General features: G+C 35.8%; 1 protein-coding gene across 4 annotated transcripts in view; it reads left to right on the top strand.

Moving 5' to 3' along the window:
* Window positions 1-22,340, top strand: part of GRIA4 (glutamate ionotropic receptor AMPA type subunit 4) — a 413,519-nt gene that overhangs the window by 363,054 nt on the left and 28,125 nt on the right. For 3 of the 4 annotated variants that reach the window (XM_006098831.3, XM_006098833.3, XM_006098832.3), the window contains exon 13: window positions 4,271-4,518. In XM_006098831.3, the coding sequence (XP_006098893.2) occupies window positions 4,271-4,518 (248 nt within the window). Of the gene's footprint in view, window positions 1-4,270; window positions 4,519-16,872; window positions 16,912-22,340 lie in introns of all 4 variants that reach the window. The other variant, XR_002831674.1, reaches the window with a different exon arrangement.

Genomic DNA, 22,340 nt, shown 5'->3' with positions numbered 1-22,340 from the left:
CTCTCCCACCCAACTTCAGTTTTTAAATTGAAAGAGTTTTATTGTTGCAGAACTGTCTGAAGCTAATGGGACAAGGATATAATTTTCCTTCGCGGCACACTTTCAGGAATGCATAAATTTGGGCTCTGATAAAAATCTCATTCGTTTCCTTCCCTGTGTTCTCCCTCCTTTCCCGTAGAGGGTGACCTGGTTTAAAGAAGCCATTTGTCTAACAGGTGGAGGAAACAGAATGTGAAGGGTATTTTTGTGCTTGTCAAAATGTTTTCTCATAGGAACACAGAAATGGTACATCTATCAGCTCCACTCCACTGCTGCAGGCGCTGACCTGTACTCTGCGCTTCAAAAATGTCACAGTTATAACCAACTGCGAAAAGAATGAGGCCACGGGGGGAAATTACATTGGAATCCAACTTTTGCCTTGTTTTGTCCTATTATGAAACTTACATGATCAAGTTCAGGGCATCCTTGTTAAGCATAAGCATGGAGGTATTTAAAGTCTGTTACTTGACAGTGACAGCCTTGCTGTTTAGGTATTTTTACATCATTATACACCTTATTTGAACACACTGACTTTCATTTCCATGTAGATTTTATCCTGTGCCTATTTCAGTCATCAGCGAAATCATGAATGCATAAATGAGGTGGATTACTGCCTCAGGGCTGATAATACTATTAAATAGTGCATTGATGAGCTCTTAGTCTTGCTGCACAAGCTACTAGAAAAGGAAATACCTGATAACAATGTAAATATTTACTGTAATAATTGACATTTGTACAAACTGGTATTTTCTATTAAAGGCATAAATGGAAGAATACTTAACTATTAAAAAATTAAAAAGACAGCATTTTAAAAATTTGTTTTAAGTAATGAAATAGTGCTTTATATCAGATAGTTTCCCATGCATTGAGTAACAATAAAGGCGAAATAAATAAATCTGAGATTAATTTTCTAATTTCAAAAAATAATGACTTTTATATTAACATTGCTTATTACCTTGAAGTCTATTCATTCCCCCAAACTGATCTTTAAATAAGTAACACCGTTGAAGGTTTTAGGGACTTAAAAGTTCCATTGTCACTATATTTCTAAGTTTGCTGGGTCTGCAGAAATGTCCTCATTTTAGCCTGTCTCATCAAATTTATAAAGATGTGCTTGCCCTCACTCCTTAGCAAACACCCTCTTGTAGTCACAGATAAGGAAAAGGGATTTATTTCCAGCCCTTCACTTCTGAGTCTCCCCACCCACCCCTTCACCATCTGAATGTGATCTTACCCCAGCCATGCCCCTTTAAATCAGAATTTCTAAATATTAACTGAGTGACAAATTATGTAAGTGTTTTTCAAAAATATTGCTTTCATCTTTATTTTCCACTGGGAGTCTATATTTTACCATTCCTATAATACTTAAGTCCTGCTAAATGTAGCTTAACTACACTGTGGATTCCTCTTCTGGATTTGGGGAGAATTAATCCAACTTCTTTTGAACTTAAGGTACATGTAATTCAATATATTTAAACAAAGGCAGCAATAATATCCTCACATTAATATTACAGGAATGGACTTCTAAAAAATATCAATGCCCAATGGTACTTGACTTCTTAAAAATGAATTATTTGCTTTGATATTATGTCTCATTCTATAGTTAAATTGTCTCTATAATTACCAAGCTCTAAAAATACTCTCTTTTTCTACTTTGCTATGTTAGTTTTGTTTAGCTATTCTTTGTTCCTTTAATAAGATACAGAATAGCAACTGGAACATTGTCAAATAACTAACATGATTTCAAAAAATATTTTTAAAACATATCTCAGTTAAAATAATACTCAGTTTTTATTTCTTCTGTTTTCAACATAGTATACACTGTAAAATATATAATATATGTGGAACTCAATATCTTTTGGGGTGAAACTCTCAAGTTATCAATATATTTTTAAAGTCATTATATGCCTGAAGGGTATTTAGCAACACTTCCCTAAATTGAAATGCTCAAAACATATATTTAAGGGCAATTTGTATCAAGTGACCCAGAGAGTTTATAATTTTCAGAGATTAGAGCTTATACAATGAAAGAGTTAGTTCTCTGGGAGATAACTCAGTTACTAAAGCTGGAATGAGTGAGGCCTGGCAGCAGAGCCTCCCTCATGGGTCTCATTCTGAACCCAGATACCCCTCTATCCTGGAAGCACAGAGAATCTTTACAGCTTAATTGTAGTGATGGCATAGAATTTCCTCGTGGGAGGATTTCTGCACCCAGAGGCAACCTTTACTACCTAAGCACACACACCCATCACAGTCTTTATGTCCTGAGATACTTTTTCATGTGTTAATAACATAAAACATTTCATAGGATACTACAGGATGTTTCTTTCCCATCTTAAATATACATTAATACAAAATATCTTGGGGGTTTTTATATGTACATCTCTTATTGTGTGTGGCTTATTATTCAAGTATATTGACTAAATTCCCATCTTATAAAACCAAAAGTATGAATACAACTTTCATTAGCTTCTTTCTTTTACCACCTGAATAATTTGCTTTTGTCCCAAACTATGTATTCTTCATTTGCTATTCAAGATACTTGGTTTTTGAATATCTGTTTCTTGATAAGTCTATGTTCTAGTAAACAAAGGAAGGTCAATGTAAATAAATATAAATTCTACTCAGGATCTAGCCTCTTGCATAGATTTAAGTCTGAATGAAGTCTACATTACTTTTCATTTGGATCCAAATGCAAAATTTTAGCACCTTGTTATTGAACAAATGCAATTACACCAGATGAAAGTCTGCATATGATATTGTAATATCAAACATCAAAAAGGAGTCAGCCTTTTCTATCTTATCAAATATATCCATTGGGGACATTTGAGTTTATTTCTATATATTTTCACATTTAAATGTCTCTATGGATGAAAAATTCTAAATGAATGCAAATACTAGCAAACAGATCTGGATAAATTAAGTGGTGGTGGTAATGTAGATAGAATCCAAATAGACAAAAATAAATATGTTTCTTGGCTGAAATCAGGGAATTCAAATGACTAACTCTCCAAAATATAAAGTGGAAAATAAGAATCACTTCTCTTTAAAGTTTAATGTAAATTAAACTATTTGGAGCTCTATTTGGAGATTTTGTTGGGAAGAGTCTAAAAATGTTTTGGTAGACCTAGAGTTTTATTCTTGTGTTAGGGATATTTGGTTTGTAAACTACAGTGGTTTTTGTCCCCTTGTGCTCAACATCTTGATATAGACTGCACTTTTTTTAATAATATATGTTTTCATTGATTCAGAGAGAGGAAGGGAGCAGGAGAAATAGATAAAAACATCAACAATGAAAGAGAATCATCAATGGGCTGCCTTCTGCATGTCCCCTACTGGGGATTGAGCCCACAACCTGGGCATGTACCTTGACCTTAAATTGAACCATGACCTCCTTCCTGGTTCATGGGTCAGAGCTCAACACCAGCCAGGCTAGACTGCACTTTTTGTATACATCTTATTAGAATGGTTTTCATTAAAACTTTGAGACATGAAATAGGGTTTAAAAAGTAATATAACAAGTCTCCTTATCCTATATAATAAAAGGGAAATATGCAAACTGACCCTAATGGCAGAACGACCAGAACCACTGCTAAACCAGTCACTATGAGGCACACTGACCACCTCTCAGTCCCTTTCCCTGGCTGGCAGGCTCCCATCACCTGATGGCAAACAGGGAACCAGGGATGGGTGGCGGTTGGGGGCAAGGGGGGGGGCGGGCAGGGCCAGCTGTGGGCAGCCTGAGAAGATGGCCCTGATCGCAGGCCAGGCCTAGGTACGTACCCGTGCATGAATTTTGTGTGCCCGGCCTCTAGTTTCTTAAAATTCAAGTACAGTATTAAAAGGCATTTTACAAAGCTAAAATTAAATCTTACTTGGTCCTTTTCAAATTTACCAAGAATGTGATACAAAACATGATTTTAAATGTTCAGCTCTCTTTATAACATTCTGAATTTAAAAATAATAAGTTGTTCTTTAAGCACTTGAATAGAATCATTATTCTGACAAGAAATAACAGCTTCTTCAAATAACACTTTTAAATGTCATTTCGATGGTTTTCTTAAATAGTTTTAAAAGGCTGTTTTCTAATTGTAAAATAATGGTATTACAGCAAATTGGAGTTGGAGGGCAATGGAAAAGTACTGAAAGTTTTCATCCTTATCTTGGTTCTGCCAACATTAGCCTGTCGTTGCTTCTTTCCTGTATTTAATTTTATTTTCATTTCCTCCAGAGATCAAAAATAGCAGTGTATGAAAAGATGTGGACCTACATGCGATCAGCAGAGCCGTCCGTGTTCACGAGGACTACCGCGGAGGGCGTAGCTCGAGTTCGCAAGTCCAAGGGCAAATTTGCCTTTCTCCTGGAATCCACTATGAATGAGTACATCGAGCAGCGAAAGCCCTGTGACACGATGAAAGTGGGAGGAAATCTGGATTCGAAAGGCTATGGAGTAGCAACGCCCAAGGGTTCTTCATTAAGGTGGGTGGAATAGTATAACAATATAACATGTGTTGTTATAGTATTCCACCTTCCCTGATGTCCCTGAGAGAATTATTTTTGTTTTGTTTGTGAACATGGTATGTTTGTTTATCTGTTTTCTTTTTCTCCATTTCATATTTCTGGTCAACAATCAGGTAATTTTTTAAAAAAATTTTTAGAGTAATCATAGTTGACGTATATTTTTTAAGGCCATATAAAAACCAAACTGGTTGAACACTAGCTGTTTCCAGTGGGCCTAAAACATGGGTAGCAAATACTTCTATATCTCATCAACTATTTTTGGCCACTAAAACCTACACTCTCATTGTATCAGTAATAATTCTACATGTTATCATTTTTTTTAAATTATGCCTGCCGACTAGTTTTTGAGTAAGAAGACATCCACCTCTATGTAGCAAACCACTTTTTTTCCATTTCAATGTTTCATTTATTATGACATCATTATATTTTAGATTATCCTGAGGTTGTATTGGTGCTAACTTTGTAATCAGATCTATTTATAAATGCAACCATGATCAGAAGGAAAACTGGGCTCTGATTTTATGGTGCTTACTCAAGTCATACTCTCACCTGTTTGCAAAGAGAGTGTGGTGTAAGTAAGATCTGTAAAATGAGGTCCAATGGCAATCCAAAACTGTTCACACGTAAACCCCTAAAGTGTGATTCATGAGCAAAACATCACACATGATCACACATGTAGATAACCCACATGTGTTAAAAGTGAGACCTTCATTCTTAAGGAAATGCTGGTGAAATCTGCCCTTTTCACCCTTTTGGTCCTGGACATAGAGAATGCACATGTTTATGTCCAGGAGGCAGAGTTTCCTGTTTTCCTTACGGAATGAAGGCTGCTGTTGAATTGCTGGGGCTAGAGCAAAGTTGGAGTCAAAAGTGATGACTGACAAATTACTCTGGTCTCAGTGCAGCTTAGGAGAGATTCGTGCAAAGCACAGATACAGATTCAAGAAGAAATCAGAATCCTTTCTAAAGGACTTAACCAAGAACCTGGTCTTGAAAAATGATGTCCCTGGTAAGCCTTTGAAAAATGAAGGTAATGAGACCTGTGCTATTGCCCAGCAGGAATGAAAGCAACATAAAAAATATGAGGTTGTTTTCATTGGTTTCAAAGAGGGAACTGCAATGTGTTTTGGATATCTGTGTTGGGCGGAGGAGGATTTGAGACAAATATAAGAAACAAATGCTATTGCTGGAAAGGGTGTACTAAACCAGTATTGTGTTTTTTGCAAGCTACACAGTCATGATTAGTGAGGGGCTTGATGGTATGTTCGTAAGGGGCCATTTTAAAAGAAGGTAGGACAAAATTAGCCAGTGAAGATAAATTTGGATGTGGACTTTGGCAATTCTGAAGCCAGGTTTATGTGACCATCCCTCCATATAGAACTAGAGAAATGTGCAGGGAGAAAGCCAAACAAATAAATTATCCATCACTGCCCCAAAGACTTCAACCATTCAGAAACTTCAGCAGGCACCAGGAGGGTTGATCTTTGAGGGTGTGTTTTATATAATACGATGTGAAAATATGTAAATTCAATGAGGCCAAGTAGCAAATAAATTTTTATTTAAGTAGCAGTTATAAGAGCATCTTAGTGTAAGTAATTTAAAAGAAATGGAAGGGGAGAGAGCAATGGTGGTTCATATGTAGATCAGTGCTCAGACTATTGATTCCATTCACTGGGTGTTGCTTTGGCTCTTAATTAATTCTCTGTGGACGTAGCTGCCTTGTCCTCTGTCTTGTGTCTACTGATAAAGTCAAGTTCCAGGGACTGAATTTGGCCTTCAGATACGCATTGATGGCCTGACTCACATTGATGGCAAGAGTTCCCTCTTAAATGTGCCACTTTGTCAAATCTACACTACGGGGCTTGTTTGGGGAGAAGCTGAAGGGCTTCATCTGTCTAGAACTGTATAATGATCAGCTATTGGCTTCCTCCTCTTTTCCTGCCCTTCCCTGGATCTTGTTAATGAGGCCATTGTTAAGCTCCGCTTCCTGGATGGAGACTTTGTTTATGAGCTTTGTTTTATGCATGCCACAATTTCCTGAGCAAGCTGGCCCCTGCATGCCAAAACCACAGTCATTTTGTCCTGTCTTTGAGAACATTGGAAGGACACTGAGGGCTAATCCCCATTCACCTAACCCCCCACCTCCTCACTCCCCCACTCCCAGCTCAGCTAAGCAACAAGCTCATTAAGCTTAAATTCTCATTCTTATTTGACTATGATCCCTCAGTTATAAAAGAGCAAACTGATATACAGATGGACTAAGAGGCACCTTCTGAATAAATGATTTAGTTTTCAGAAGCAAATTTAAAATAATTGTGTCCATCAGAGCAAGATCCAGAGAGCATGCATACCTGCTTCAAGAGTGCCTTGAAACCTCTTTGCCTTATCTGCTCAGTACAGACTAAGTCTGTTTCCCTATAGGATCTATCTTCTTTAGCCAGGTCTTTAGGTTAATAGCTATGGATATCGTAAGGCTTGTGTGTTTCCTTGTCATTGATTATGGTTTTCTCACAAGCTCTGCTGTTTTGATTCATTAGGCAACGTGAGACTTTAAGAAAAGGAAAACAGTAATTTATCCTTTATGTAAGCTTAATCAGAGAATAACTAGCAATCTTCTATTGGTCCAGAGTGTTTTAAATGTCTAGACCTTACTGTTTAATCAAAATCCTTCAGAAAAGAGAAAGAGTGTGCTATAAAATCAGGAAAGAACATCAGGACTTGGGTTTTAATGTAGACTTTAAAACAAATGCAATCAGGATCATCACAGAGAGCATATCTGTGACTGTGTTAAAAATATTACAATAGTGATGACCAGCACCCACTTTATGACAGATAATAATATACAGAGTTCTTTATTTTCCAAAGATACTTTATTTCAGACTAGTGTTTGCTGGGCATACACGATAAAATGTTAAATGATTGAGTTATCATAGTTCTCAGTTCCAGAAGGTCAATAACTATGCTCAGAAATTACTGTTTTATTGAACTTTGACATAGGTTCGCTAATTTTTAGGTGATAAAATGATGCCAGGTATATCGATGCAGTTAACTTAGCATCTATAGATTTCCATAGAAAAAAAGGAGATAATTACAAGTAAATGTACTTATAAGCTATAAATATCAAGGGGTGAAAGAACTTAGATCTTACTGTCATTATTATTTATTTTTCAAGTTACCTTCTAAAAACTTTTTTCAGGTCTTAAAGTACAAAAAAGAGTAAATTTCTTTGTTTATATTAGCTCTCAACTTCCTCCATACCTTGGTATTTCTCTTGAATCGTCTATCCTCATGCACAGTGTAATTTATACTCCTATCAATGCCATGGCCTTTCTTCCCATCCCTTCTTCAATACCCTAGGCACTCCAGAACACTTGTGAAAACTTTTCTCTCTCTGAGAAATGTTGGAAGGTTGGTATTGCAACGGAATGTAAAGTTTAGATAAAAGAGGGAGTATGTTTATTTTGACTTTACTATAAATTTTGCTATGGTACAAATATCTACCGTACTATAGTACTTATTGCATAGTAAATTTTTATATTTTACTATCAAAATACTCTCTTTACTATCTTATCTATATTGTAATATAGATACTATGCTCTTGACTTTACTATGCAATAAATAACACTGATAAAGGTTGTTTGGAGTGAATCATAATTTAGTTAATGCCGATTCACTGACTATTAAGTAGTTGTTAGATGAGAATACCCCATTTAAAGATATATGTGGAATCTAGTATCTGAAAGTTCCTCCAGGGGTCAAAGCATGAATCATATATGAGACTTCCCCTGAAGTTTTGTAGGGTTTTGTATACTTGATCCTAATAACTGAAGCCAAGTTTTAAAAAACTAACCTCCCACAATTTCTGTTCAAATTCTGCCTTCTCTAAAGATGTTTGTGGGACTGTGTCTAAAATAAGACAAATGTTCTATCACACACCCCTCCAAAAAAATGGCGTTTCAAAAAGAAAACAGTTCCAAAAGAACTCGATCAGTAATTGGTCTGGAAAAAAATGAAGTCCATGGGACTTGCTGATGCCCAGCAGCAGGAACCCATGGCAATGTGAGCTGTCTCTCTGAAACCAGACACGTCACCCTTAGTCTACAAGAAGCAAATCAGGGCCCCAAAGTAATAGGGTAGCAGGAGGAAGAAGTACTAAGAGTGAGAATTAAAATAGCACAGCTTTCATTGGACTCTTTCTTTCAGTACTTAACACAATCCCTGCCCTCATAGGACCCTTGACCCGCATCTAGATCTGCACCAAGGCAAGTAGAGTTCTCTGTAGGAGTTGGACTTTGAAGGAGTTGTTAGGACAGGTGTATTAAACTTAATATTCAAATTTATGTATGAAAAATATATTATCCCTGAGGAACCACTTTCCCATGAGACATATTTAGTCATCAGTTCAGGTATACTTGGAAGGTTTAGAAAAAGTGTTTCTCTGGATGTAGTATGCAAGAATAAAACTGTAGTATTTTGGGGGCATAACAAGTCAACTATTAATACTTAATGTAGACACTACAAAAACATAAAATTACATATTTTTAAGCTGAGTACTTAATATTACTGAGCAGCACTTGTCCTCAAAGTGAATAAACTTCTCATTTGTTTTCTGAAAATGAGTTGCAGGTGATTTGTACACAATTTTTTAAAACTATTATAGAAAGAGATATGTTTTTGCTTGTGAATATACTTCATTTTTCTTGGTTCCATATTAAAAGGTGCTACAGATAACCTAATTTTTTTTTTAATCCCAATATGTTCTGGAATGTAGTCTATTGGGGTAGGGAATTAGAAAACACACACACACACACACACACACACACACACACAAATTAATTGTACCTTTCAGCATACACCCACAAAAATACACACAATCCCTGGTTGTGACATGCTTCAACACTTTCCCAGTTTGCTATTAGAGATGCGATGTTCATTGTGTGAAGCAAGTATTTTGTGTGAAGCAAGTATTTTGCATTCACAAACTGAGGTGTCACATGGTAAAGGTGTCAGTGCTACATGTGTCCCAGAGGAAATAAGCTCCTCTAGAATCCACGTGCTTCCTCCTTCCCTTTCTAGATTTGAGTACAGTAGGAAACAAAACTCTCCACTGCCATTTGAAATCTAGATTTTTCATCTAGGTCTTTCCTACAACTAAAAGATTATTGAAATTACTGTTCCCCATGAAAAAGGGAGGGAAAGTTGCATTTTCTCCATTTCTTTAAGATTCACCAGGCATTATTATTCATTTTTGCCATTCTTCCTACTAGGAAAAAAAACTGATTTGATTACCCTTTATCCATTTGCCAATTCACTAAACAGGTAGTTTCTGCGTTCTAACTGAGCACTCGCCAGGTCGTTTTTAAGTTGTTCACTCTGGGGGTGCTTGTGCGTACTGTAGGTAACACCATGGTTGGAAAGTTTCTAAATTCAATGGGTAGCTATAGTACCTTCTCATCATTCGGCTAAGAAGCTGTGTTATAGTAACTTGCCTAAGAAAATGAGTGATTTGTGGCCATTTTAGTTTCTACCACTCCAAGGAAAATCAAATGGAACAAGATAAAAATGCTGCAAAAGAAGTTTGATAGTTTAAGCTCTCATAACCTGATTTGATGAAAGACCTAAGACAAAATTTCAACTCTGATAGCTCTAAGAAAAGCCTAAACTATTGTTCTTTAATTCCACATAACTGCTTGTAAACAAATTCCATAAAGATAAAATAATCTGCCAAAAGAATATCTACATTATAAACAATTCAAATTAATTCAATGTCAACAGGCAACCAATGTGATGCAGAACCCATACCCAACCAAGTCAAGCAGCCTTGACCCACACATGCAAAGTGTATTCAGGAAACATAAAGCTGTATCTAAGACCAACGTTCATAATCTGATATGTAATAAATGTGCTGTAGTTGGGCTTATGTCTACATTAGCAGTGTATTTAAGTGTTTTTCCTGCTGCATGTCTAGTAGATAGACAGGTTCCATCTTTACAGTTCAGCTCATGAGATGAATGGTTTTCAGAAGCAATTGCAGTGCTAGTGATCAGGTTAAAAGGGGAACACAAAGGAATAGCAAAGCAAGTGCATGAGGGTTCTGGGCATTTCTATCCCTTTCTGTGCTGGTGGGTAGAAAAACCCAGATGTGGGTTCTAGAACTAAAGCTAAAAACAACAGAGCTGGAGAAGAAACACACACCCCTGCCAGGGCCCCAGCAATGCTGAAATCTAGAAAGAGCCATGAGTAAGATACCTTATAAGAAGATAAAGTCCAGGTATTCAAAGCAATCTATTGGCTTTGCCTCCATTTCCTCATATTCTTCATTCTCTGAGCCAATATTTAAGTGCTAAAAAAAAAAAAAGGTTGTTTTGCTTCCTCTGTGCGTAATGTAGCTTTCGACCAACTACTCTTTGGCTCTGTCAATACTCAATTAGTAAAGAAAATGTGTCAGATTAATGTTCTTCCCTATAAGACCTCAGGCTACAGGACCATGACTTCTATAGGCAGTAAATGCCTTTGAACTTGACAACTATAAAGTCATCTTTATTTAGCTTAGGAGTAGCTGTAAATTTATCCCCAGAACAGCAGCAAGGTCAAACAATCAGGGGATTTTGTTGTTGTTTTTGTAGGATCCTATTCTCCAGGGAAGAACAGTGGGAAAATTACCACCTGGCAGGCCTCAGCACAGGCTGCTGCAGAGGGAGGAGCCATTAAAGATCTCAGAGAGATCATAACTCTTACATAACTCGTTCTACTCTGAACAGTTTGGTAGGAGCGAGAAGAGAAACATGACACTCATACAGAGTAGATTCCTACTCCTTATTGTCCCAGGGCTCTCTTAGCGGGGAATGTGGAGGCAGGGTGGGGAGGGACTGCAGAAGAGAGGAAAGAAGGAAGGTCTTCATACTTGGAATAATTAGTGATGTGAAGAATATTTTAGAATGTATATTAGAAAAACACACAGAGGACTTTGGAGAGAGTGTGGAAATCAGATTTACCATAAAATTCCAAAATACCTACAATAAAATACCATAAAGCTCACTTTATTATGGAGATGTAATATATTCCCAAATGTAGAGTTGTATCTGATGGTGCTTTAATGCAATTTTATATTAATGATAAACATCTACTTAGTACATCACAAGTAAATAGTTTTCCATAAAAATGAAAATGTATCCATTTCTTTCAGCATGGCATATAAGAAACCATTCATCTACAACTACAACTTAGAAATGATTAGCTTCCTTTTGTGTCTAAATATAATATCAGCCAAGATGGGGCTGGTTTTTGATTCACATTTAAGAAAAGGAAAATAAAATTTTTGGCAGTCACTTGGAAAGAGCTGGAGAAATAGTAAAGATCCTGGTTTATAATTATATTTTATTTTAATTTAGCTGGGGAAAAGTAGCTCATTTATTTTAATTTTGCCCCACTAAATCAGTTCTATATCTCTGTTTTCAGAACGAAATAATACACAGTTGAGATAACAGTGCCACAAACACAGTATTACATGCAATTGGCCACACCTGAGTAGCAAATCACCATTTGACTCTCAAAATACTCAGCCCTGGCCCCAAGCCTTCTAGAACAAGCATTACATTGATCATGAGAATATTTGATAAATAGTAGTTATACTAACAGAAGTTGTAAATACTGTGAACACATAGTATAACCTCTTTAATAGCAGAAAAGTCTTTTTCATGATTAAAAGTTGTTTTAAATGGACATATTCCATGCTTTCTGAAAACCCCAAAATCAGTGTTACAACTCATCCACAGAATGAAATACACTTTCAAACGTTATGAAACCACTTCAAAATGCTCTTCTAACATCCCACAACTCAACAATGATGAGAATTAAAGCCTAAAAATATTCCTACAATCAAGTCTGTCTTTCCAAATGTATAATACTGAAATGTGGAAGAAATCTATCATTTTAAATACCACTGACCATGATATGATCTTTAATATTACCATTTTAGCCCTAGCTGGTTTGGCTCAGTGGATGGAGCATCGGCCTGTGGACTGAAAGGTCCCAGGTTCGATTCTGGTCAGGGGCATGTACCTTGGTTGCGGTCACATCCCCAGTGGGGGGTGTGCAGGAGCCAGCTGATCGATGTTTCTCTCTCATCAGTGTTTCTAACTCTCTATCCCTCTCCCTTCCTCTCTGTAAAAAATCAATAAAATATATATTAAAAATAAATAAATAAATAAATATTACCATTTTAAATATCACATCACATCACATTGAAATAAATTCGATTTTATTTAGCTTACATTTTTTTCCCTGAGATATTCAATGAAGAAATTGACACACAAATAATTGTTTTATAGAAATGTTAAAAATTCAGTCTCTTTTCTCTAAGTGTTAAATATTTGGGAGTTGTCTAAAATAAGAATTAAATTGGAGTCAGTCAAACAAATGTGACACAAAGAGCTCCTCACTTTCAGAGAAACTGTAAGCGTGTGTGGCCTCCTCCATTGTTACTTCATGCACATGAAACTGTCGAGAATGATCTAGGAGGCAGGTCTCTGCTGTCCTAAAACCTTAGCTGTTTTATATTTTGGGCGGGAAGATGCGCAACTTCTAAACATCTTTTATGAAATGGTAAAGAGTCAACATCCTACTAGTAACTAAGAGGCCACATCACTGGGTACCCAGCCCCTAGTCCCTCTTTTCAAACATTTGCAACTAGGACCACAAAAAACAAACTCATAAAAGCATTATCAGCAACTACAGCTGTTCTGTGTTGCTGGTGCCTTTAAAATAAAAATTAAATGTAAAAAAAATGAGAAATAGAAAACTTAAATGAAAGCAAGTATCTGGAGCCAAGTCAGTACCCTAACCTTGAGGCTACTTGTAGGTAAATGGAAGTAAGTAGGATCCAAGAAAAGCTGACCTCAGATCATCTCCCAGAGTAAAAGGTAGAGGGAATAGGTGGAAAAAAATAAGTTGCTTTCTATTATACATTGCAATAACAATATCATATAGAGCAAAGAATCAGTTGATATATAATTTAATGTTTCTTTAATATGTTCACTTTATGAGATAATATTTAAATTCGGCTTACCATGGAATGCTAAAAAATACTGAGCAGTATATTTCTTAAGTGCAGCAATAATATTAACAGTATAGCATTATAGCTCTCAAACCACTTCCATACATATTTGTTACCACCTCCTTTTAACCCTCTTGTAATGCCGTTCTGCTGTAGAAGAAGGCATTATCAACTAGACATGTTAAGTGACTTGCCCACAGACCCACAGCTGAGATTAGAGTTGAGATCTTCTGACTCTCTCCAGTGCTCTTATGGGAAAAGAAAAAAAAAATTTTAATATAAATACAGTTTACTTTAAAAACTTACTAAACAGTTTTGTCATTCTTCCGTGCTTTAATTTCAGCAACACTGATAATATCCAAGTATGTTGAAAATACCCATATACAACTCAAGAAACTGTAATGTTTAATTTATACTAAAAACTAAATAAAAACCTGGAAAGTTAAATAAATTACACAGAGGTAGATTTCAGGTAAGTAGAAAGAAAGATTTTACAATTAAAACTGGTCCAGCCCTAGCTGGTTTGGCTCAGTGGATAGAGAGTCGGCCTCTGGACTGAAAGGTCCCAGGTTCCATTCCAGCCAAGGCACATGCCCGGGTTGCAGGCTTGATCCCCAGTAGGGGGCGTGCAGGAGGCAGCCAATCAATGATTCTCTCTTATCATTGATGTTTCTGTCTCTCTCTCCCTCTTCTTTCCTCTCTGAAATCAATAAAGAAATATATTTTAAAAGTTAAAAAATATCTGGTCCAAAAAAATGGAGAAAGTTGGGTATGCTCCCCAACAATTAGAGTTGTTCATGTAGCAGTAGAAGGGCTTTGACCATCTCTGAGCACCACACTGAGACAGTGACATCTACATGCCCTTCCCGCTTTGAGAGTCTGAGATTCTGAGTCAGGCCCTGAACTATCTTTAGAAAAAAAAATTCTCTTATACCCCTTTGAAGTTGCAGACAATAAGACTGGGTAAATTCATGCCCAGAACTGCAACAGAAGCTCAACCGGTTTGGGAATTAAATAAGGCACTTCTTCCGTGAATACCTGCTTTTGTCACCGTTTGTCTACATTGTGAAACAGAAAGATATTTAAGGAAAGCACTTCCCTGTAAAAACCACAGAACTAGAGACAGACACAAGTCTTGGATGCCTATACATAGAGACACCTAAAATTATATACCAACATCAAACTTTTGGCAAGGTACCAATCTGACAAAATTCATTGGCTTATATAAAAAGGGGAATAAAACAGCAAAAGTAAAGCACATGCATGTAGAAGGGCTTGGTTTGATTTTTTTAGAATAAAACGTATTTCCATGTTTAGATAGGATAAAAAGTGATCCATATAATGCGGTATCCTATGGTGTTTCAATGTCACACTTGAGAGGGTGGTTTTAAAGAGCACCATAATTTCGCCAACAACTTCGGTACCATTTAATTTCTGTTTCATTTTTCCGCATCACAAATAACAATCATGTTATGCCCTGAAGCATGAAGACTGCACAGCCACTGCAGTTTTGCCCAATCCAGGCAGTGTGCACAGTTCATCTTACTCATAGATTCTCAGGTCATTTCAGAAGATAAAGATATTTCCTTCAAAATTCTGTCATATAAGTGGTTCCCATCAATGAAGTAGGTGTTTCATAAAACACAATATACTCTTTTTTTTTCATTAATAGCACAGCTTTACAATTTCTGAATGTATTTGTTTCAGAAAAAAAAGAAAATGCTCTATTTCTCTACATATTCTTTGGAATTTATAGTTCACTTAATAAAAGGCTGGTTTACCAAAAAAGCCATTGTTAGAATATCCATTCAAGATAGTGGATGAAATCAAAGTTCTACCCAAGGAAGAACATGAGGGAAACCATATATGTTTGTAGTTGGAAGAGTTTTATTATGTAACTTCAAGCTGAATAAAGTTCTAGGATGAATATAACACTAAACAGATGGTAATAGTAGTAGCAGTATAACATAGAATCTGCCATAGTGTTTTTTCCCTGCACATTTTCATTATGGCCATTAAAGTAATGATTACAACATCATTCATTTTGACATCTCTGGAACATATTGTGACAACCAAGGTTCCAAAGTACATCCATTTTCTCACCTGATGTCATTTTACTTGATAAAGAATTTTAATAAGTTACCCAAAGTTAAATAACAATAGCACATGATCTTGTATGGGTTCGGGCTCATTCTTGGTCTCCACTTTCCTTCATGTCTCACAGAATTCAATCAATTGTCTGGTATTTTATATTTTTATGGGAGCCAGTTGCTAATCTCTGAAATTATGCCAAAGGGTAACTAGGAACTGACTCAAAGCTCAATTAGACAGTAGTTTCAAAAGACACAAAATATTTCAAAGTATTTCAGAGTCCATGTAAATCAAAAGGAAATAAAATTTAATAACTACTACATACTAAGCTTAAGTATATGAATATATTATCCCCCCACAATGTGACATTGGTGCTACTAGCTTCAGCTGGATGGGCGATGCTGCTGAAACTCAGGTCAAAGAGCTCATAGGTGACAGGGCTGGAATAGAAGCCCACTTTTGTTTAATTCCCAAATCCATGCTCCTTTAACTATGTTGCCTTGTTTCTCTCCAAAGACACTTGGAGTCTCGGTTAGATAGACTCATTAATAATAAAAATAAGTAAAAATCTCACCTTTATACTACCTGGGATTCCCTAGTTTAAAAAATAAAACAAGCACATGGCATCTCCCAGACTTATTCTAACCCTCTCATCTAATCACCCTTTAGATTTCTTTTTCATTTTTACACTACTTCTTGTTCATATCAGATGTAGTACTGCTCCAAACATGTTGCCTGTAGCACTATCATTTTACTCTCAGAAGACACAAAGAACATCAGGGAGATGGGCTGAAATCACACAACATGCTTCCTCCCTAAGGCGCTCCCAGGGCACACCCCCAGGGTTCACTCCAACTGGTAAAACGCCCCCAAACAATGCCCTTCCATGATTTCCCCTGCTCTTAGTCAGTCTTCCATTTATTGAAGCTTTGACAAATAGACTGATTGAAAAGCAGACAATTTGTTCCCCTTACACAGCTAATGTTCATTCCCCTTTGGCTTAATCCTTAAAAACGGATTTTAAGTTCAATTCAATGAATGCCCCAGTATATCAGGCAGTTGGTAGTGTCTTGTGAGACCTGAGGAAGGGGTTGGCCAGAACTGAACTTGACTTTAATACAAGACCATGTTCTATTATTGTTTAACTTTGGGTATTTCTCCCCTAGGAGGAGGACAGAGGAGAACTAACCAGCTCCAGGACCAAGGTAAGAGGGGAGTTTTCTTTCAAAAGAATGGGTTCCATCCCTTTGAAGGAAACCCCTCCCCCACTTGTTTTTTAATTCCTTCTTCTTTATACCTTTATATTTTGTAACCCACCAGCATTAGGAAACCAGCTTGCTACCTGTGCATATAGCTACTTGAACATCCACTTAAAAATGTTATAGCAGGAAAAAATAAAACCTTCTCACAAGTCATATCAGTTATATGCTAATGCATTTATATTTTCCATCATCATTAGATACCAGTACCAATCTTCCATCAAAGATTAGATTACTGCATAGGCCTTAGGAAATTGTGATCAGCTGTTCACTTCCCTATATATAGAATATGGATAATAACTGACAAATCATAATAGGGTAATGGGGTTTCAAAATATTAAAACTAAAATCCTAAGTATTTCTATAAAAAATATATCATTGCAAAGAAATTGTTATTGAAAGAATCAGCTGATATAATTTAAATAATATAAAATTTTATAATTTTGGAATAATACATTCAGAGCTATATAAATATATAATTTTAAATGTAATTAGGCTAGACCTTTGGTGTGAAGTTGTATAAATTTAATGAGATTTTAAGGTACCATATGAAAACTGGGATTAGAAAAAGAAAAGAGCCCAGCCAGCATGGCTCAGTGGTTGAGTGTCGACCTATGAACTAAGAGGTCATGGTTGGATTCCTGGTCAGGGCACATACCCAGGCTGTGGGCTCGATCCCCAGTAGGGGATGTGCAGGAGGCAGCTGATCAATGATTCTCTCTCATCATTGATGTTTCTATTTCTCTCTCCCTCTCCCTTCCTCTCTGAAATCAATAAAAGTATTTTTTTAAAGAAAAAGAAAAAGGAAGTAATATTGTCTTGAGCAGTATTTCTTCATGCTTATAGATCATCTTCCCAGACCTCTGTTATTGCTTTTAATGGGTTCCATTGTACCTCTCATGTTTTATGTTGTTTGTGGAAATCATCAGTATTCCTTGCCTTTGGTACTCTATTTCAAACTGCCCTTCTATAAGGGAGAAAGCCAAGGTGATAAACAAGTTAGGTAAATTAAATAGCATCCATAATTTGAAATATCAGAAGAAAGGTGGACCATGTGGATTATGAAGGGACCAGCTTTCAGATTCTACTCAGATGTAGTTCTTTGTTGTCATTGTCCTCCAATGCGGCTAGACCTTGTGTGACTTTAGAAAATTTTAGAAAAGCTTTGGATCAGGTAACTGAGACAATTAGGGCCCAAGAAGAAGAAAATTTTAGGAAGAAGAAATGTGCAAGAAAGAGGGAGAATTCAGGCAATTTATTGCCAATAAATAGTAATCATCTTTCAGAAACAGTTCTGTAGTTTTGTTACAAATGTGCTTGAATCTTGGCATCACCTTAAAGTTGGGTTGTTGAGGTTTTTAATGAAAGAAAATCATCTCAGAAGGATATATTTTTATTAAAGATGACTGTCTTCCGAACATGAATCATAGTAGTCACATGATTAGGCACATACGTGAGAAGACACATATGAAATAGAAACTTGATTTTAATGACAATATATGCTATTAGATAATTATGATGCAATAGTCACCGAAACCAGAAACCTAAGCACTGAATTTCTTGCAGATAACACATTTTGTTGTCAGATGTCTAATATAAGCTAATTTTGACTTTCTCAATCACTGATTCCTTTAGTGCAGCAGTTCTCAACCTGTGGGTCGCGACCCCTTTGGGGGTCAAACGACCCTTTCACAGGGGTCGCCTAAGACCATCGGAAAACATATATATAATTACATATTGTTTTTGTGATTAATCACTATGCTTTATGTTCAATTTGTAATAATGAAATTGGGGGTCACCACAACATGAGGAACTATATTAAAGGGTCACGGCATTAGGAAGGTTGAGAACCACTGTTAGTGCAAGGTATGGGATATATTTGAGACACATTATTCATTCCTGATTTATTCATCCCTGAATTTTAAGATGCCAGATGTATGGATTGCCTAAGCAATCATACAAAAAAAAGTGTCACACCCTGTATAGTTTGGTTCAGTCGATAGAGCGTTGGCCTGCGGACTGAGGGGTCCCGGGTTCAATTCCCATCAAGGGCACATGCCCAGGTTACAGGCTCAATCCCCAGTAGGGGGCATGCAGGAGACAGCTGATCAATGATTCCTATCATTGATGTTTCTATCTCTCCCTCTCCCTTCCTCTCTGAAATCAATAAAATATATTTTAAAAAGTGTCACAATATTTATGTGTTAGATTTTTATATTCACACAAACATTAGTTTTGGCAGGTAGATTTATTGTGTACTTTGAATTCTTATAAAATACTTCACGGTATCTCTTTCATGAAAAGAATTGGTAGTTCCATAGTGTCTTTGTTCTTGTAAAAAGAACACTGTAGATTTTTGTTTGTTTTGCTGTTCAGTAAAGTGAAAAGTATTAATTGCATATCAATTGCATTCCATTAGTTAGGTATATTAAAAATGGTTAATGATAGTGCCCTAATTGGTAACTTAAGAAGTACCCAACTTCTGATAAGAAACAAATAACTGAAAGACTATATAATATGTCTAGCATTAACACTAACAGGAGCAAATGTAGGTAAGGCTATTTTAAGAATTTAAATTTTGGGTCATTTTTTTCTATTTAAATTGTTTAATAAAAATAAATGAGAGTTAGAATATATTTCTGTTTTGAAATATGATTATGAGCCCTGATGAGCTCAAAGATAAGCAGCTTTGTGTTTCACTTAGAATGACATCATCTTAAAATTTTTAAAGATTCATGGATTTAGAATTCTTAGGCTTCAGCCATTGTCTGAGAATAACAGAAAAGCGCCATGCTCTCTTGTTATGAGCTCCCTTAGAATGGCAGGTTCAGACAGCTTCCTTTTAAGACGGCATTAGCCAGCAATCCCTATTTCTATAAAACCTATTTTTATCACTCAATGCTCTTTTTTTATTTGTGCTATTTTCCCACCTAACCAAAATAGAAGCCAGAAGTTAAGATAGATGAAACAAATCAATAAAGATACTTTGCGTTTTATATTTTCAGTTATATTAAAATACTAGCCTACTGCTAAGGAACCTGAAATCTTAAATGAGAAAGAAAAATTTTAAGTTTAATTTTTTCTCTCAAGAACTTGATGGGAAATTTTAAGTATTTGCATTAAAGATTAATTCAACATATTTAGTGAATGAAATACATATTTAAAAACACAGTAAAATATATCTTAATAAACTTAAACCAAACATAGTTCGCATTTGATATCTGTTGATGATAAATGTAATTTTTAATTTCTAAAACGTGCTGAATTAAACTGTTCTAAATAGTAAATTTAGTAACAGAAGTGTTTTCTAAATGTGATGTTTCATTTGCTGCACATAATTAGATTAGAACTGAATTATAAAAATATCATTATCTGGGAATTTTCATCTTAGAGTTAGTTTGGAAGTATCAGATTTTCCTTGGTATTCACAACAAACTTGTATTTGATTTTACCACTTAGTATTCTTTCCTTGTCCACCTATACAAACTGAACTGATGGTCCCTTTCTTTGAACTATCTATAATCTCACTAAAATACCTCTTTAGAAATTTTGTATATGATGGACCAAATTGTTCCCATTATTCATAATGTCGCTACTGCCAGTAATTTTTATGTCCCTCTTGCCAGTATTTAATAGAGAGTGTGGAAGCCTTTTGCTTTGTTTTATTTTATTTTGTTTTAAAACACTCTCTACACAAGCTCTTCTCAAAATACATTAGGTTCTGTGGTCAAAGGATTTCCTTTTATTATCCAACACACTATTCTTTCACTTTAGTAGGTTACTTGAAAACTTGCACCATAAGTTAACTCCCTGAGATATCAACTCTACATGTAGTCATTGCATGCCTACTATATTCTTGTCCTGTATTAGGACTGAAAATGGTAAAGTACCATAAGACACAGTTACTGTCCTCCAAGAAGGAGAAAAAAATGCAGAGACAACACTGTAAAATAATGTATGGCTCAGAGCAAATGTGAGTGCTCCAGATAAAAGAGCATTTAAAGAAGCAGGAGATGAAAAGAATCTAGAGTGTCTGAGGAAAAAAACATAAAAAAAGATTCAGCTGTACTGGTTAATAAATATTCGTTGAATGAATAAGTTGATGAGTGATTACTAGAAAATGAAAAGAACTTTAGAAAACTAAGAGGGGGAAAATGAATTCCTGATGAAGATTCTATCATAAGACTGGAGTCATTTCTGAATAAATATCTTTGAGACTAAAAGGAAACTGGTAGTCTAGCTGGAGACAGAGAAGAGCTATTAGGGCAGTGGTTCTCAACCTGTGGGTCGCGACCCCTTTGGTGGTCGAACGACCCTTTCACAGGGGTCGCCTAAGACCATCCTGCATATCAGATATTTACATTACGATTTATAACAGTAGCAACATTACAGTTATGAAGTAGCAACGAAAATAATTTTATGGTTGGGTCACAACATGAGGAACTGTATTTAAAGGGCCAGAAGGTTGAGAACCACTGTATTAGGGGCATTAGAGTGCTTAAAAGCCTGGTATCTGTGCTAATCCCACCTTTGCCATTTACTAGCCAAGTGGATTCAATGAAGATTCAATGAGAATATGAAGAACTTGACATAATGTCTGGCTCAATAAAATATATTGAAATTATAGTATTTTAAAGGTATGTGTAAGCTGAATTGTTAGGAAGCCTTGAATGTCATAAAAATTAGAATAGATTAGTATCTTAGAGGCAATCATGAATCACTGAAGGTTTTTGACAAAGCACTATAAAACAAGGAGAGAGGCAAGTTATTCTGACACTGGTTAGCTGAGACTGGATTGAGAAAGCCAATGGCTCTTGTTTCAGATGATAAAGGCTTTGACTAAGGTGATGCCTGTGAAATAGTAATGAAAATATATAAATTTGGAAGACACTTTTCAGAAAAAAAAACCTGTTCTTAATGGATAATTGGCTACAACAAAGGAGGGAAAATGAAAATTCAATGATGAGATTGAGTTTTTGTGATTGGCTTTGTTATTTTATTATTTGTTTTTACATTTCTATGTTCTTCTGTGAAGATGTTTCTAGTCCATTATACTGAAGTTTCCTTATAATGCTATTCTTGGGGATCCATGATTACATATCCTAAAAGATTAGAATTTAAATCATTAAGAACCTTGTATGTATCAGAATAGACCTATTATGTTTTAATCTTGGGAAAAAATGAATGTTCCCATCTAATCAATTCATCATATAGATTATTTGTATTGCTTTTTAAAGAACTTTATCCACTGTACTTCCTTCTTGAATATTTAAAAATTATGAGATCAGTTGACAAGATGACCTGCCTTTCAAGTTTTATCTCAGCTTACAGCAGTGATGGCGAACCTTTTGAGGTCGGCGTGTCAGCATTTTGAA

Source organism: Myotis lucifugus, unplaced genomic scaffold (genome assembly GCF_000147115.1).
Source record: "Myotis lucifugus unplaced genomic scaffold, Myoluc2.0 scaffold_248, whole genome shotgun sequence".
NCBI classification, from domain to species: Eukaryota; Metazoa; Chordata; class Mammalia; order Chiroptera; family Vespertilionidae; genus Myotis; species Myotis lucifugus.
This window is presented reverse-complemented; position numbering and strand designations above follow the sequence as displayed.